The 19,106-nt window shown below is 52.0% G+C and overlaps 2 protein-coding genes across 2 annotated transcripts in view; one reads left to right on the forward strand and one right to left on the reverse strand.

Moving 5' to 3' along the window:
* The window catches only part of LOC144128806 (large ribosomal subunit protein uL1-like), a 150,617-nt gene that overhangs the window by 14,217 nt on the left and 117,294 nt on the right, over window positions 1-19,106 (reverse strand). The gene's annotated exons all lie outside the window — the stretch shown is intronic.
* On the forward strand, window positions 163-1,014 carry LOC144098207 (uncharacterized). Its single transcript, XM_077631083.1, has one exon. It carries the CDS (start codon window positions 163-165, stop codon window positions 1,012-1,014), a length of 852 nt encoding a protein of 283 aa, XP_077487209.1.

Below are 19,106 nucleotides of genomic sequence, written 5' to 3' on the forward strand. Positions count from 1 at the left end.
CCACTTGACGAACCAATACACTATACTCTCGAAAATGCCATCGGGTCGCCGCCTACTAACCCGACACTGTACATTCGCCATCACACAACACTCGTGGATGAGTGCGCACGTGTCCCCGAGATTTGGAGACTCGCCCTGAACGTGCGACCTCTCTCGGCCAAAATGTCAAAGGAAGACCATAGTGGCAGACGCCTCGCGCGGGCGGAATCTCTAGCCTACCACTACGGTGACAAACACGGAGTCTTTTATGTGGACGCCTCCGGCCCCCACCGTGGGGGGTGGTACACGGCCGCAGTCGTACACAAGAAAGCTACGGTGAACAGACTTACGTTCCGAGCTCAAAACATAACTCATGCGGAGGAGGTCGCTATCGCACTAGCCGCCGCAGACCGGGACTCCCGCGTCATCATTACTGACTCGAGCGGGGCCTGTAGAAACATTGATCAGGGATACATTCATTTCTTAGCTTACCGCATTCTTCAAAACAGTGACTATCCTGGGGCCCCCGCTCCCCGAACGATTGTATGGGCTCCCGCTCATCTAGGACTCGAAGGCAATGAAATGGCAGATGCCTCCGCCCGCGCGCTCACTCTCCGGGTAACAACGCCTTCTAACCCTACCGCAGCGAATCCCGATCCCAAGCCCGTCTTTACCTTTAAGGAAATAACACAACTTTACCAATCTGAACACTCAATCGTTCCCAAGCCATGCAAGGACCTCACTAAGGCGGAGGAACACATTCTCCTCCGTCTCTTCACCAAAACTCTGCTGTGCCCGGCAGTTCTGAAATTCTTTGATCCCGCTTGCACGGGAAAATGCCCACACTGTGAGGAGAAGTCCTCGGATATCTACCACATGGTGTGGGCATGCCAGTCAACCCCGAACCTAGACCTCAAACCCAACCCCACCCCGGAGGACTGGGAGGAAGCCCTGCTCAACTGCTCCGACCTAACGAGCCAAAAGGCCCTAGTCGTCCGAGTCCGAGCAGCCCTGGAGGTCAATGGGCTCCTGTAACGAGGAGCCCACCTAGTGTTTGTGAGAGGGTTCTTTCAGGGCCCTCTCATTCTTCCTTCATATATCTTCCCAATAAAGTTTCCTCTCTCTCTCTCTCCACGTTTCTGCCCTGTAGGTGAGTAGCGGTAGGATACAGCTGTTGTATACTTTTCTCTTGAGGGAGGAGGAGGCGAGACTTTAATGAATACAGGAGAGGTCTGCCTGGTTGCTACCTAGCATGCTACTCTAGGTGAGAGTGAAAGAAGAGAAGAAGAAGAAGGTCAAGAAGAAAGAAAAAGAGAAAAAGACAGGGTGAAAGGTGAAACAAGCATACTCAACACTCGCGCACTCGCAAACACGCATGATTATCAAAGGGTGTTCACCTGCCATATGCGCTCCACCCATTTCTTAATGTTCTAGTTATTTTTCTCTCATGTTCCGGATCACCAGCCAGTACCTGCCCTCTGTGCACAACCCTCTGTGCTGTGCAGCAGCTGGACAGAGCCGTCATTCACGAGGAGCTCCAGGACCATCTCCTCGTGTACACCGACGGCTCAGTGGCCCGCGACAGCTGCTCCCTTGCTGCGCCGGCTACCATCCTCGCTCTGCGACTGCACAGCCAGGAACACGCAACCTTCCTGGGCTCCTCCACCACGGCGGAGTTGATGGGGATCCGGCTCGGGCTGGACCTGCTTCTCACACTCGGCCCTCCGCCGCCCAGGAGTGCTCTGCTGTGCGACTCCCGCGCCGCCCTCAGCCGCCTGCAATCTAATGGCCGCGGTATCCCACTAGTGCGAGAAATGTGCTCGCGCATCAAGCGCCTCGCGCAGAGAGGATGTGCCGTGCGTGCACAGTGGGTGCCCGGTCACTGCGGCATCGCCAGCAACGAAGAAGCTGACGGCCTCGAGGCGGCTGCACACCAACTACCTGTCAGCGATCTGCGCCTTGCGCTGGAGGACGTGCGTGCGGTCATCCACGACCATCTCCGGAAGCAGCACCCCGACCCACGCATCGCAGGAGGTGAGCGCATCGACAGTATCACCGGCTGTCAAGCTCTTACACGGTCACAACGTGCAATGATCTTCCGCGCGCGCATTGGCTGCGTGTTGCCCGGGGAACGACGGGTGCGTCACGGAATCGCGACGAGTGATGTGTGTGACGGTTACGGTGCAGTGGAAACACTGGAACGCTTGCTCCTTCACTGTGCCGCGTTCGCCGATGCTCGTCGCGATATGCTCGTCGCCTATAGGAAGCAGGCCATACTACTAGACTCCATAAAGACGCTATTGTGGCCGCAGGGCAGTGCGCGCACTCGTGAGCGAACTTTGGTGAGCCTCTGTGCATTCCCCGAACACACGGGCTTGACGTCCCGTTGTTCTCCGTTAGGTAGTTACACGCAGTGACCGAACGCTTCGCGAGTTCTACCTTGAACGAATAATAACTGGGCGCCCCACTCCAGTTATAGCCAACGCAGCGCTGTGCGCGTGTGTTTTTAATTCCTCTAAAATTAACTAATCAAGCGCACAGCCTGTACGCTTTTCTAATTGTGTAAATAGTTTGTACATATTAGTTCTCCCCTATCCTCTCTTCCTGTCCCCTCCCCTCTTTCATTTCATTTCTTCATTCTGCCTGCTATCCATTATTTCTGCTGCGCCAGCTCAGGTTCTTCAGTATTGATGGCAGATGCCGGGGCTAGAAAAGGTATTTTCCTTCCTTTTTACCATTGTTTTAATAAAAAAACCACTACCACCACCTGCCTTATGTATGTAGACGTATTCCCGTACCACTTCCAGCACCTCGCTACCAATTGTGAACTGCTGTTCTCGTGCAACACTGTTGAACATTACTTTGGTTTTCTGCAGGTTAATTCTTACACACACCATTCAACACTTTGCAGTTCATCTCCTGAGTGACTTAGCAAGGCACTATCACCATCGAATCGCAGGTTATTACGTATTCTTCATTAGCTCTTACGCCAAAATGTTGCCAATCCCGTAAACAGGCGGTAAATAGCATTTTTGATGTCGTGTCTACCTGCCTGACACACTTTCTTATGGAAATTTTAATGTGGTCTTTATGGAGGGCTATGGTAGCTGTGAAATCCTTATAAACATCTTCCAGTGTTTTTACATGAGGCTCTTCTATCACTTGATTTCGCAATGTCTGCATGACTGCCGAGGTTTCCACTGAGTTTAATGTTTTGTCGTGATCAATGACGGCTATATATAGGGGTTGGTTATATTCTGCTGATTTCTCTATCACCCGATTGATAGTGTGAATATGATATGTTGTCTATTTTCATTTACGAAAGCCTCCCTGATCATTTGGTTGATTGAAATCTAGGGTTGTTTTGATTGAGTTAGCGATCACCTTAGTGTGGTGTCATTCTGACTTGTGCGCACACGGTTATGCGCAACCGTAATAAGGCGGCGCACGTTAGAAGCTGGTCACCGCATGCCGGTATTTAAGGAAGCGGGAAATAAAGACGGGGGTTCTTTGCCCCTCATCTGTCAAGTGGCTTGTCTGTATATGCTCCTGAGTCGCGCCGTTTCCTTGACGCGGCATGGTTCCAGAAGTGGGATCGAGTTAGTAGGGGCGATGCTGCGGCTCTCAGCTGACAGAAAATTGTGCAACGGACACCTGATACACCCCCACGTCAACACCCTGAAATGGGGCGGTCGTGCTGGCAATTCCTTTGCAAGGAAACTTCAACTTTGACCGGACATCGGAGTGGCCATCGTCGTCGGGCTTACAGATGCCAAGCTGTCAGAGTCCCTCCAGATGGATTCCGGTCTCACGTTAGACACAGCGTTTGCAAAGCCTCGCATCAAGAGACAGTTCAGTGACAAGAGCGAGAACTGTGCCCAACCGAGGCGAAGTCCAGGGTTTGATCTGTAGCTCGAAATACTACGACAGGGGCCTCGACTTACCGCAACAGCTACGTTCGCCAACCTATGGGATGCCCAGTTCAGAAGAGCAAGGAGGACGTGCAGCGATGCCGGCTTTGTGGACGCTCGTACCGTCCTAGGTTTAAGTGCCCTGTCCGGGCGGTGCGGAGTAACAGCTGTAGAGCCAAAGGACACTCCGCTGTGGTCGGCATGAGCAACCCCTCGAACCATGAGGTAGGCTTTTCCGCTGTACGATCAAAGCCAGAGAGCTACTTTTTAGGAATGCTTAGTGGTTCAAAGGCTAGGTATGTTCAGGTAACGAGAAACGAAGTACCGATTTGTGCTAAGATTGATTCCGGAGCGGAAGTGTCGGTCCTTCCGCTGGAATTCACTGGAGTGCTTTCGCGGTTACAGCCGTCCCGCGCAGTATTAACGGGGGCAGGAGGTCAACGCCTCCCCTTGGAGGCATAAGTCGTTTGGAAACAGCAAGTCACACAACAGATGCTGTATGACATAAAATCTGTGCGTACTGTTCTCTTCGGGCTACCAGCCATTGAGGCCCTTGGTGTAGTGAATTTTTTGGATGTCCTGTCGTATAAAGAATTTGAAACCTTGGACCACCAATTGTTCTCCGGTCTTTGCACAATGTCATGTGAATGCACCCCGCATCAAGCCGACACACTACGCCTGGTCTCCATCAAACAAATCTCAATTCGAACCAAAGCCTACACCGTCACCGCCTACATCGCCCCCCGGATGGTGCAGTAAGAGGAGTAATCACTGACGCCTACTGGGAAGAAACCCCAGCACAGATACTGGAAGACCTCATCACGGGCAACCCTGGTGACCCCATCATTAATGCACGCCGCATGGGACAGACCCGTACGATCCTCATCACCTTCCGGGCGGGTCCGGTGCCCCGCACCGTCTCTTACGGAGGCGGGCTCCAAAGCAGCACTATATATAGAGGACACCTGGACGCTTGCACAAACTGTAGAAAACCAGGGCATCGCGCGGATGTGTGTACCCTTCAGCGTAGGCACAACTGTTCAAGATGCGGCATCCCGCACCCCCGTGAGGACACCCCGACATGCACCCCAGCCGGCATACTCTGGGGAGGCGCCCACATGACGGGTACTAAAGGTTGCAAAGCGAGGGGACGCCGCTCACCGCCCGCTTCACCGCCACAGCATACCTCCCGCACACCGGAGTGAGACGCGGACCGCGCCAGCGTTCGTCGCTCCAGCAAGTCTCGCTCATCGTCTCGTCGCCGCCAGGACGAATAGCCTCCACAACTTTCCTGGGCAGACAGAGTAGCAGGCAACAGGCTGAAAGCTACCAGCAAGCCCTCAACCCCCCCCCCCCCACCCCGCCCACACAGGTAGACCCCCGCGACCGGGAGCTCCAGGCTCTGCGAGAGGAGGTGAGTCGTCTTACATCTCTCATCAAGACCCCCACCTCCACCCCTCTACCGCTTCCGCCAATAGCCCCTCCCACGCAACCCACGCTGCTACCACAAACACCCACTGAAAACATGAAACAATTGGACTCCCAAACACCCACCTCACCCCCTCCCAAGAAAAAAACGCACAACAGAGCAACCACCCATCACTCAGACCAAACTTCAATCCCTAGAGGCCCGCATGGACGCTAATCTCGCCGAAATGAACGCGCGTCTACAGGCAAAATTCAATAACCTCATCGAACACCTGTACCAACGCTTCGAGCAACAAATTGAAGTGGAATTTACGCGCATGGTGCACACCCTTGAGATGAGCCTTGCACGGTACGACACCCGCCTCCAAACAATAGAGCAGGCCCTTCCCTCGCTGCACCTACCCAATCCACCGCATCAATCCCGCCCACCTACCCCACAGAACCCCCTACTCAACCCACCTACCCTCACCACACCCAAGCTACAGTATGACGGGGCAACCACCTAATTCCTTATCAATTCTGCAATGGAACTGCCGCCGCTTCCGCGGCAACCGCGCACCTCTCCAACTCCTCCTCCCCACATTTCCCACGCCTCACATCCTCCTCCTTCAGGGCACACATGCCCCTGCCACACTTTCCAGCTACACATCCGCTCACTCGGACGCAGTGAATACACCCAGGGCTTCCTCACTCATACATCGCTCTATTGCACACCAAACGCATCAGATCACCTCCGAGACACCCTGCGGGATCACTGAAATCATACCAGATGCACACTCCACGCCGTCTATTTTTATTGCAAATATATGCCGCACACCGTCTAATTTGATGTCTTCATTGGAAACGCTACTGCGCGATCTTTATCGTATTGCAGGCAAGCATCCATTGATTATCGGAGGGGGCTTCAACAGTCAGCATACTGACTGGGGCTACGCATCACCACGGGACGAGAAAGGCGACTCTGGTCCTTGGTACAACAGCTCTGCCTCACAATACGCAACAACTTTAACACTCCCACGAGAATCGGCAACAGTGTCAGCGCGGACACCAGCCCGGACTTTACACTGAGCTGCACCCTTGCGGGTATTACGTGGAACACAACAGATCACACATAGGGAGCGATCATTACATCCTCTTAGTCACAGTACAGTACAAAGAACGACCCCTCACCTAACACAAAAACTCAGCAACGGGGATGTGGTCCGCGCCGCACGGGCGGCCCTTCCTGACGCTCCCATTACAGATATCGACCAGTGGGTGGCATCACTCATGAACGATGCCTCTGCACACACTCGAACGCTTGACACCACACCAGATGCGCCCACCATTGACATTCGCCTGGCCCACCTATGGGAGACCCACCATAGCACCCTAGAGCGCTGGAAAGGGCAAAAGCTCAATCGGACCCTTAAAAAGCGGCTAGCCGCACTGCAAACACAAATTACTGAGCAATCTGAGAAGTTCTGCCGATCCAAATGGGGACAGATTTGCGACAGTATGGCTGAAAATTTGTCCTCCAAACGCAGTTGGCAACTGCTCCCTCACTTAATTGACCCCACGCAATCCAAAACAGTCACACAACGCCACGTCACACACCTTATACACAGGACCAAACTTTCTCCGGGCGCACTCATCGACATACTTAGAAATGCAAATATAACTCAGGGTACCTCAAACCCTCTGCCCCCCCCCCCCTATGCCGGCACCCCGAATGCCAATCTCGACGCGGAGATTACGGAAGCAGAAGTCAGAGCGGCCCTCCTGACTCTCCGCTCTAACTCCAATCCAGGAGTTTACCGTATCTCCAATAGCATGCTACGCAATTTGGACGATCAGTCGATTGCCCAGCTCACGGGGTACTTCAACACATGCTAGCATGAGGGCATCCTTCCGCAATCCTGGCGTCACGTCATGATCTTATTCGTACCCAAGCCCCATACACCTTACACCTGCAAATCTTCGTCCCATCTCACTAACATCATGCCTGGGCAAGCGTTTGGAGCATGTCGCACTCGCCCGACTCACCCAACACATGACGGAGCAAGACCTCTACCCGCACAGCATGGTGGGCTTCCGTCTCCACCTGTCGGCACAAGACGCCATGCTCTAGCTCACGCAGGATATTTTTGACCACCTCATACCGGGCCACACAAAAGCTGTCCTCGCCTTGGATCTCTCCAAGGCCTTTGATCGCCTAGACCATAAAGCGATTATGGTGGTGCTCTCCCCTTGAACATAGGTTAACGGATGTACGCCTATATTCAAGCATTGCTTACTAACCGCACAGCCGAAATTCACTTTGGTCCTCACACATCCCACCCATACACCCTTAGTGGGGTTGGCACCCCTCAGAGATCTGTCCTCTCCCCTTTCCTCTTCAATGTCACACTCATCCTCCTTGCCTGCAAAATACAAACAATCCCTCACCTGCGGCATACACTCTTTGCTGATGATATCACGCTATGGACCAGCAGTGGTAGTGATGGAGACATAGAGACTACTCTGCAGTGGGCAGCTACCCTCAGCCAAACATATGCGCGGAGTATCGGACTCTCATGCTCTCCGGAGAAGTAGGAGCTCCTCATACTCCGCCCCACAACCCGAAACTACCCAACAGCCCCGATAACCGTGAAATTGGAAAACAGGTATGTACATCTCGGAGGTACACACTCTCCGGGTACTGGGCCTCAACATCGAGAACAACGGGAAAAACACTCTCATCATCCAAAAACTCAAGCAGACGGCGGTGTCAATATTCCACCTAATCCGCCGAGTTTCTGGACATCACCGGGACATGAAGGGGCATGACCTATGTCGTCTCATTCATGCCTTCGTCCTCAGCCGCTTTCTTTTCATGCTCCCCTACCTGAAACTCCCGGTTATAGAAACCTTCGCCCTGGATGCCATGATCCGAACAGCATTTAAGACAGTAGTACACCTACCCCTAAATACCTGAACTGAAAAACGCCTCCAGCAAGGCCTACACAACACGATAGGTGAGCTTATCGAGGCCCACCGACAGACACAATACATACGTTTCGCGAGAACCACCACCGGCAGACACATCTTACACACCCTCTGCATCAGGGCACCAGCCACGAATTCCACACAGCTCCAGGTCCTTCGCCACATTCGCCGCGAACTACTTAATAAACCTGTCCCCAAAAACATGCGCCCCACCTATTACGACCCGCCGCGGTGGCTCAGTGGTTAGGGCGCTCGACTACTGATCCGGAGTTCCCGGGTTCGAACCCTACCGCGGCGGCTGCGTTTTTATGGAGGAAAAACGCTAAGGCGACCGTGTTCTGTGCGATGTCAGTGCACGTTAAAGATCCCCAGGTAGTCGAAATTACTCCGGAGCCCTCCACTACGGCACCTCTTCCTTTCTTCTTTAACTCACTCCTTTATCCCTTCCCTTACGGCGCGGTTCAGGTGTCCAACGATATATGAGACAGATACTCCGCCTTTACTTTCCCCCAAAGCCAATTATTATTATCAATATTATCACCTAGCACGAACCCCGCCGCAGAGCTCGCGCACGGGCGCTCCACAAACTCTATGGAATGGAACTAGATGCCGTGTGGGTGGATGCCGCATGCACAGCCGAGGACGCGGTTGTAGCATCACGAAACCCTCCCTACAACCGATTGCCACCCTTCACATATCTCCCACTGCCACTTCGGAGGAGGCTGAAGAAGCCGCTATTGCCCTAGCCATCACGAGCATGGAGGCCCGGTATATACAATCGGACTCTAAAACTGCCATACTAAATTTCGCCCGCGTGAGAGTTCGCGTCCCTGCATTTCGCATACTGAACTCCCTCGCCGCACACCCGCACCGCCACATGGAGCTCATATGGGCCTGCCCACTCCAGGAATCCCGGAAACGAGGCTGCAAATGCTTTTGCCCGAGGTTCTCTCAACCGGGCACCGGCGGCCTCCGATCTGGGGTTCTCACGGGAGCGCATGCATTCCTTCAGTGAACTGACGCAGGCATGCAAAGCCGAGCGTGGGCTGTACCCGCCACCCCATCCCTCCCTCGACAATTATCATAAGACACTTTGGGGGCGGCTCCAAACACGCACCTTTCCTTCCCCTTATATACGCTCGCGCTATCACCAAGTTCACACAAACCCCTCCGGTACCCTCTGCCAGCACCCCAAGGCCACTCTCGACCATATCCTTTCCCTCTGCCCGGCGGATCCTCCCCCGCGGGGCCTGGAGCACCTTACCACTTGGGAGGCCTGGGAGACACTACTGCGCTCCGAGGACCCGGCCAAGCAAGCCATCGCCACAGGCCGTGCTGCCAGCGTCATGAGCCTCCGGGACTAGAACGTTTGAGTGCAGTGGGGCCATGCGGGGGCCCAAGGATCTGCGCGTCCTAAACTCTCCTGTGTGTAATAAAGTTTCCACCACCACCACCACCACCATCGTCTGAAGAAGGGTGCTTCACCTTTCGCCATAAGCACACCTCGCCGTGTTCCAATTCCATTAAGAGAAGCTGTGAGAGCCAAACTCATCAAAATATAACGAGGAGTAATTAGAAAAGTAGATGAGCCAACCGAGTGGTGTACGGGCATCGTGCCAGTGCTCATGCCTTCAACCACGTTGCCCACCTGCGTAGATTTAACCCATCTAAACAAGAGTGTGTTGCGGGAGCGTTTCGTATTGCCGAAAGGTTGATGTGTTGGGCGACCTTGCGTGAGCATAATATTCCGGTGATCCGGGGATACAATTGGTGCAAGCTTCCCCTGGCCTGGTGCTCGACTACTTCACGGTGAAATGCGTGGAATATGTGTCTTTGACCCCACCTTGAGTAATTGAGGAATACCTTGTGTCACGGCGCTCTTTGGCCACAGACGCTTTTGCGCCAAAAAATCCATAATCATCATATTTTCGAACCTGGACGCTAACTCGGGCTTCCATCAAATTAAACTGACAGGGGCCTATCAGTTGCTCACCGCTTTCATCACGCCTTTCAGCCGCTACTCTTTTTGCCGGTTAACATTTGGGATAACTTCTGCCCCGGAATATTTTCAGAAACTCACGGCCGAAATCGTGGATGGTCTGTCGGTAGTAGTAAACCTTATGGTTGAGATCCTAACGAAGCTTGTTACAGCCGGCGTCACATTCAATCGGGCTAAATGTTCTTTTGGTGTCCTCGAGGTAGCGTTTTTGGGGTACGTCGTTGCTGGAAAGAGAGATGGCTGAAAAGGAACACAGGCACTTATGGCTATCAATTCTGGATATTAGGGGAGCCTACGACAATGTTATTCAAGAGAATTTATGGGACATACTGGGCACATTGATGATTTGGGCCAGCATGAACTTTGGGACACAAACGAAGAGAGACACATGGAACACGGAACACACTGCCGTGTTCTATGTGTCTCTCTTCGTTTGTGTCCCAAAGTTCATGCTAGCCCAAATCATGGATTCATACCAACTGGCCCAGAAAAATGCCATTGGGCACATTGGTTGTGGAAGGTGGAGTAATTAATCTTTAAAAAGATATATACAAAGTTAATAGATTGCTTATAAAATTAATAGATTGCTTATATTAGGGCCTATAGAGATACAGCGGGAGCTCAGGCAAGAATGTCCTGTCTCCTTTGTTGTTCATGTTGTACCTGCAAGGGTAAGAGACCGAGATAGAGAGGAGCGGATTAGGCTGCAACCTTTCTTTTTCAAGCTAGAGTAATGGATTAAAGTCATTACCGGGACTAATATACACAGATGATATAGTGCTCATTGCTGACAAGAAGGAAGATTTGCAGAAGTTGATATACATATGTGGTACAGAAGGAGATAGATTAGGTTTCAAGTTTAATAAGCAAAAATCTGCAGTAATGATATTTATTGATGATGCCGGAGAGCATAGAATACAGGAGTTCACGCTAGAAGAAGTGGATGAGTAAAAGTATCTTGGGGTGTGTATAAATAACGGAGCTGTGTATCTGACAGAGCATGAAAAATATATAATGAATAAAGCTAGTAGGAATGCAGCTGTCATGAAAAATAGGGCACTGCGGAATTACAATAGTTATGAGGTGGTACGAGGGATCTGGAAAGGCGTGATGGTTCCTGCCCGGACTTATGGTAAAGCCGTCCTGTGCATGAGACCAGATGTTCAAGCAAGGTTAGAAATCAAACAACGCAGCGTAGGTAGGCTAGCTATGGGAACACGTGGTAATGCATCAAATCAGGGTGTACAGGGTCATATCGGATGGGCGTCGTTCGAGAGCAGAGAAGCTAGCAGTAAGATAGCATTTGAGGAGGGATTGAGAAAAATAGGGGAAAAGGAGTGGGCTAGGAATGTTTTCAGATACCTGTACATAAGGAACGTTGACACGAAATGGAAAATTGGAACTAGATAATTGAGAAGCAAATACCTGGACTGCAGTAGGAGGGCAAATCAGCAATTATTGGTTAGAAAAAGGGAAAGAAACAGAGATCTCTTTTGAAAACAGAGATGCTGAAAAAAATTGGCACTGGGAACATACAGGATCTTTAAGCAGCAAATTGCCAAAGAAAATTTCTATGATAATTGTGAAACAGGCTCTTTGTTGTTTAAGGCCAGGACGGCAGTTTTGCGGACTAAACCTTATAGAGTCTGGTACCACGAGATACACACGTTGTGCGTTGTGTGCGGAGAGGAGGAGTAAACGGCTGAACGCTTGCTCTTTCTCTAAAGGGCTTAACCATACAGTGGAAAGCAGCGGGGCTGATTTATCTAAAGCATTGGGGTTTAATGACTTTGAAGGAAAAGTAGATTTTAAGCGAGTAGAAGTAACCAAGCGAATATTAACTGATTGATGGCTAAAATCAAGACGGGCAAAATTCCTCAAGTGATGGCTAGGTGGCTTGAACCACCGCCCGATTTAAAGGGTTCAGCATCCATCCATCCAACCACCCTCATACCCACCCACCCACCCACCCACCCATTCATGCATCCATCCATCCATTCATCCAACCATACATCCTACCATCCCAACGTCCGTTTGTTCTTCCGTCCGTCCCTCCATCCATCCATCAATCCATCCATCCACCCACCCACCCATCCATCCGTCCACCAGACCGCCCGTCCGCCCGTCTGTCCGTCCGTCCCTCCATCCATCCATCCCTTCCTCCATCCATCGACCCACCCACCCACCCGCTTATCCATCCGTTCGTCCATCCGTCCATCCGCCCGTCCGTCCATCCGTCCATTCAATTCATACATCAGTCCATACATCCATCCGTCCATCCATCCATCCAGCCGCCGCGGTGGCTGAGGGGTTATGGCGCTCGGCTGCTGGCTCGAAAGACGCGGGTTCTATCCCGGTCGCAGCGGTCGAATTTCAATGGAGGCGAAATTCTAGAGGCCCGTGTACTGTGCGATGTCAGTGTACATTAAAGAACTCCAGGTGGTCGAGATTTCCGGAGCACTTCACTACAGCGGCTCTCATAGCATTAGTCGCTTTGGGACGGTAAACCCCCATAAACCAAACCAAACCATCCATCCATCCATCCACCCAATCCACGCGCCCGCCCGTCTGTCCCTCCGGCCGTCCCTCCATCCATCCATCCTTCCATCCATCCATCAATCCCTTCCTCCATCCATCCACCAACCCACCCGCCCACCCATCCGTCTGTCTATCTATCCATCCATCTATCCGTTCATCCGTTCATCCGTCCGTTCGTCCGTCCATCCATCCATCCATATATCCTGCCGCCGCGGTGGCTGAGGGATTATGACGCTCGGCTGCTGGCTCGAAAGGCGTGGGTTCGATCCCGGCCGCGGCGGTCGAATTTCGATGAAGGCGAAATTCTAGAGGCCCGTGTACTGTGCGATGTCAGTGCACGCTAACGAGCCCAAGGTGGTCGATATTTCCGGAGCCCCTCACTACGGCGTCTCTCATAGCCTTAGTCGCTTTGGGACGTTAAACTCGCATAAGCCAAACCAAACTATCCACCCATCCACCCGCCCGCTCGCCCGTCCGTCCGTCCGTCCGTCCGTCCGTCCGTCCGTCCGTCCATCCATCCATCCATCCATCCATCCATCCATCCATCCATCCATCCATCCATCCATCCATCCATCAATCCCTTCCTCCATCCATCCACCCGCCCATCCACCCACGCACCCGTTATCCAACCATCAATTTATCCGTCCATCCGTCCTTCTGTCCGTTCGTACATCCGTCGATCTGTACATCCGTCCGTCCGTCTGTCCATCCATCCATCCATCCATCCATCCATCCATCCATCCATCCATCCATCCATCCATCCATCCATCCATCCATCGATCCATTCAGCCGCCGCGGTGGCTTAGGGGTTATGGCGCTCGGCTGCTGGCTCAAAAGACGCGGGTTCGATCCCGGCCGCGGCGGTCGAAATTCGATGGAGGCGAAATTCTAGAGGCCTGTCTACTCTGCTATGTCAGTGCACGTTAAAAAACCCCAGGTGGTCGAAATTTCCGAAGCCCTTCACTACGGCTACTCTCATACCCTTAGTCGCTTTGGGACGTTACGTTAAACCCCCATAAACCAAATCAAACCATCCATCCATCCATCTCTTCCTCGATCCATCCACCCACCCACCCCGTCCATCTATCCGTCCGTGTGTCCATCCATCCGTCTATTCACCCGTCCATCCATCTATTCAGCCGCCGCGGTGGCTGAGGGGTTAGGCGCTCGGCTCAAAAGACGCGAGTTCGATCCCGGCCGCGGCGGTCGAATTTCGATGGAGGCGAAATTTTAGAGGCCCGTGTACTGTGCGATGTCATTGCACGTTAAGGAACCCCAGGTGGTCGAAATTTCCGGAGTCCTTCACTACGGCGTCTCTCATAGCCTTACAACCATCCATCCATCCATCCATCCATCCATCCATCCATCCATCCATCCATCCATCCATCCATCCATCCATCCATCCATCCATCCATCCATCCATCCATCCATACGTACATACATACATACATACATACATACATACATACATACATACATACATACATACATACATACATACATACATACATACATACATACATACATACATACATACATACATACATACATACATACATACACACATGCATCCGTTGATTGAACTGGCATCAAACCGGACTCTGTGAAAGTGCAAGCAATCAAAGAAACGATGCGCCGGCATCGGTACCGGACGTGCGCAGGTTTCTGGGCATGGTAAATTATTTGGGAAGGTTTGTCCCAAACCCTGCTTAACTATCGGCGCCACTTCGTGAACTGCTCGTGAGGGGCAAAGGCCTTACAAAAATCGGTGTGTTGTTTTAGTGATAGTTTCATGGACTTCCGTAAACACAGCCAATAACATGGCAACAAAATGGCCATACACCTTATTGTTGCCAAATTCTTGCATAGTGGCACACATTTTTGTTGACCCCCGGTTGAAATCAGTTGGTTGAGAAGTTGTGTTGTTTTAGTGATTGTTTCGTGGACTTCCGTCAACACAGACTGTAACATGGCAACAAAATGACCATACACCACATTGTTGCCAAATTCTTGCATAGTGGCACACGTTTTTGTTGACCACCTGTTGAAATCTGTTGAGTTGAGAAGTTGTTGCCCTTTTGTTGATGCACACAGAAAGATAATCTCGTTGATCCGCTGTTCAACCATTGTTGAGTTGAGATGTAGTTATTTTGTTGATGCACACAGAAAGGCAATCCTGCTGGAAGGACATATATGTGCAAATGCAGTTTGTGGCGCAAGTACCTGCATGCACTTCAAGACGTACAAGAAAAAAATGTTAAAAATCGTTTTATTTCCAAAACATCAGTTGCCTGACTTGAATGAAAAAGCTAAAATTAAAAAAATAAACTAATTCACAGTTATATATCGCAGCAGGCGAATGTTGCTGCCGGCCCATTACAGTAGAACCCCGCTGTTACGTTCTTCACTTCTGCATTTGACCGGCTGTTGCGTCGGTTTCATCCAGTCCCAGCATATATCTACCAAAGGATCCAATCTATTGGGAACACCGCTGTGATGGTGCAGCTGTGAAAACATTCCACGAATGATACGTCGCAACCTGGCACCCCGAACCCGTCCGGGCAATGCGCGCCAACCGCCATTTTTACTTTTGACGAGTCTTGGCGAGGCTTGGCTAGAGAGCTGGCTGCAAGAAGTCACACAATTGATAGCTGGAGAGGTCGCCACTAGATCACCATCTGCCTCGTGAACATCGAAATTGTAACTGCCATTTTTGTCGTGCTTTGATGGCATCGCGAAAGTGGAAAGCGCTTCGCCTTGAGCAAAAACTGGACGCATTAAACACGGTCGACAGGCAGCCAACGCGGAAAAGAGTCGACAATGCCAAGAACTTGGTCTGCCTCCCTCGACGCTTAACAGCATCGTCTCGAAGCATGCCGATAGAAGGAAATGCCGCGCTCTTTGACCCGAAACCTAAGCAGGCTCGTGGCGCCAAGTATGGACGATTACGTCGCCGTGGATGCTGCCGTAGTGATGTCGGAGTGCGAAAGCATGACCGAAATCGTTGCGAAATCAGTCGCGAGTGAAGCTGCTGACTGAGATGACGATGAACAGCACGAGCCGCATGATTCCGGGGAGTTGCAGATACGAGCTTTGGAGAAGCCATCGCGGCTCTAGACCACCTGCGCAGTGACGTCAAACCTCAAAGCGACGCTGACAGCAATGCAGCCTTCCAGGCCATTAGAAACGTATGGCGCTTTCCAGCGAGCAAAAGAAATGGCAATCCACCATTCTCGATTTTTTGAAGTGCTATAAGCTCACTTTGCGGAAATAAATAGTTTTAAAGTCAAAGCTGCACTGTTTTCAATCATTTTTGATGCTTTCCTCACTGTTGCGGTTTCCCGGCTTTTACGTGTTTTTCCCGGTCCAGTGAAAAACGCATCAACGGGTTTCCATGTAATGAGGCGTGTGAGGTAGCATATGAGACTATTTTTCAGATGGCCTGCTCTTGCGTTGCTGCTGTGGGCCCATTGTTGAGGCGAGCCAGGTAGCTCGCCAGGCTTTCTTGACGTGGGCTTCACTGGCATCTGAGAACTTCCTGCATGTAAAGCCTGAAAATAAATATAGCAAACTGACGTTGAACATGTAAAAAATCTTGTGCCAAAGCACTTGATGTGTGGTATCACTCTCACATTTCTGCAACATTCATATATGCCTTTGCCGACTCGAATCGTCCTTTCCTTTTCCTTATCTGTACAGTAACTCTCGTTTGCTCCATAAAACTATAAGGAATCATATAATGAATCCAGCCATATACTTTTAAACTGTGCAATGTAGAGCTATTGCTAATAAGGGCAAATATAATAAGTTACTTCAGGCTGTCCTAAAGAGGCCATGACATGGTGCGTCTTCATATTGAAGTTTTGTGATTCAGTAACTAATGCAAGAGCTCATGATTCAATTTCCAAATTATGGCTGCCCTGGACGCGCTGTATATTCCAAAAAATGCAATCGAAATTGAGACCGGGAGACTCCTCCCATCTGCAGCGACCGCCATATTGCCGCCTGCAAGAAGACGCCAAAGATGAAGACTTGGTCTACGAGCGGGAGGCAAGAAGAAGAAGCTGAAGTGCGCAGGGACTTTTTCTGGTTAACTAGTAAACCGTTTTACCTTCAGCTCTCCTCGGGGTTCTACCGAGTCCTGACACTGGTGGAGCGTGCTGGGTATGCACAGGACTCCTTCCGGCAGTCGACAGCCAGTCCCGGACATCGACACGCCTGTCCATCGCGCTAGCCGCCGACGTCTAGGCCTTTCCCTTGAGTACAACTATCTACCGGGCGACTCTTCAAACGTCAAAGTTCGCCGGGTCTTCCAAGCCATGGCACCTCCCACCCCCACGTCGGTGACTCTTCAAAACACCAAGGTACCGGAGTGCTTCCGCGGGAACGCGTTTGAAGATGTGGATGACTGGCTCGACCAGTTTGAACGAGTGGCCAAGTTCAACCAGTGAAGCGTAGACCAGAAGCTTTGCAATGTTTATTTTGCACTTCAGGATACCGCTAGAACTTGGTATGAAAACCACGAGGCCAGCTTGTCCACATGGAATGACTTCCGCCGCCAGCTGGTGGACACTTTTGTCACTAGTGATCGACGAGAGAATGCGCTGCGCCTGCTTGAAGTGCGTGTCCAGAAGCCAAATGAAAGCGTATCTATGTTTGCGGAAGACATGGCTCGACTTTTTCGCCGTGCCGACCCTGATATGACTGAGCAAAGGAAGCTACGACAACGCATGCATGGCGTCAAGGAGCAGGTGTTTGCCGGCTTGTTGCGCAACCCACCTCAAACCGTCAGTGAGTTCGTCAAGGACGCTACAGCTATAGAGCGAGCCCTCCAAGAACGGTGCCGCCAGTACGACCGATCCTTCACCGGTGTTCCACCGACTGCGGCGGCACTCACTGCAACCGATGGGAACACTCTTCGAGACCTCATCGAGCAATTGTCCTTGAGGAGCTGCAGCGAATTACTGCTACGAGCGTTCAGTCACCACAGGCCGTCGCAGCAGCCGTTAAGAAAGAGCTCCGGCATGCTCTGTCACCGTCTGCACCATACCACGAGTCTCATCCAGTAGACAGCGCGGCAGCTGTTTGCGAACCATATCACGTGCCCCAGCCCAACAGCAACACGGCCGTCAACACGGCGCCTTACTATGAGCCGGAGCCGCAACACGCGAGCTATGCGGAAGTCCGTCGTCCACCGCCAGACCACGCCCCACCGAGCTCAGCGAGCCGTCAGCAGACGCGGTTCTTCCAGGAGCCTCAGTGGGCACGTTCCGGCCGCCCTCAGCCGCGCCGAACTGACCTGTGGCGCTCTTATGACAGCCTACCACTTTGCTTCTTCTGCGGACAACCTGGCCATGTGTTACGGTACTGCCGCTACCGCCAAGGGAGGCAGGCCTTTCCGCTTGGTTCTGCTCGACGCCATTTCGACGCTGGCCGTGCCCAACTCGAGGACCCGCCGCTCAGCAGGGAAGCCGACTCACCGGGCTTCCGCCGCCGCTCCCCATCTCCTCGGCGTTATTCTTCACCGACGCGTCGTAGCGATGCTGACGTTAGCGGACGGCGGACCCCGAGCCCTCGCCGGGGAATTAACCGCCGCAACTTCGCGAGGGGAGGTTGCAACCAGTCGAAAAGTTTCAAAGCCTTCAATACCGCCGCAACTGCCGACCGCAACCCATGACCGTGACGTCTCTGTTCACATTGACGCTGCCGCACTACCACCAAAAATGCCGCCTACATTAGCGCCGATCATGCCGAACCAGATATGCAGCCCCGACAACGAAAATAACAGCGCCCACCTTACCGCACTTCCGCCGCAAATGCCGAGAGAGACGAGCAACCCAGACGACGTTGTTAGCGCTGACCTCGCCGTTTGCATTGATGGGCTAGAGGTACACGCTCTGGTGGATACCGGGGTGGATTTTTCAATCATTAGTCAAAAACTGGCTGACAAGCTGCGCAAAGTAAAAACTGAATGGACGGGGCCAGTAATAAGAAGTGTTGGGGGCCAGCTACTGGCACCGACTGGGAAGTGCACTGCCCGCATAGGAATTGGAATCTCAGTGTTCGATGGCAGCTTCGTTATCCTCTCTGACTGTTGCAAAGACCTCATCTTGGGCATGGACTTTCTGCGCCTTCATGGGGCTGTGGTCGGCTTTCGGGACAACGTCGTTGCCTTCACCAAAAATCATGGAGACCTTGGTTATGCGCAAGTACCACTGATGCCCTTACGAGTTGCCAATTAGGAGGTGACATTACCTCCGCGATCGTGCGCTATTGTTGAAGTG

This window comes from Amblyomma americanum, chromosome 1 (genome assembly GCF_052857255.1).
Source record: "Amblyomma americanum isolate KBUSLIRL-KWMA chromosome 1, ASM5285725v1, whole genome shotgun sequence".
In the NCBI taxonomy this organism is placed as follows: Eukaryota; Metazoa; Arthropoda; class Arachnida; order Ixodida; family Ixodidae; genus Amblyomma; species Amblyomma americanum.

What these genes read in the sequence shown, in the direction of transcription:
- LOC144098207 (XM_077631083.1), top strand. Translation starts at nt 163, where the DNA reads ATGTCAAAGGAAGACCATAGTGGCAGACGCCTCGCGCGGGCGGAATCT.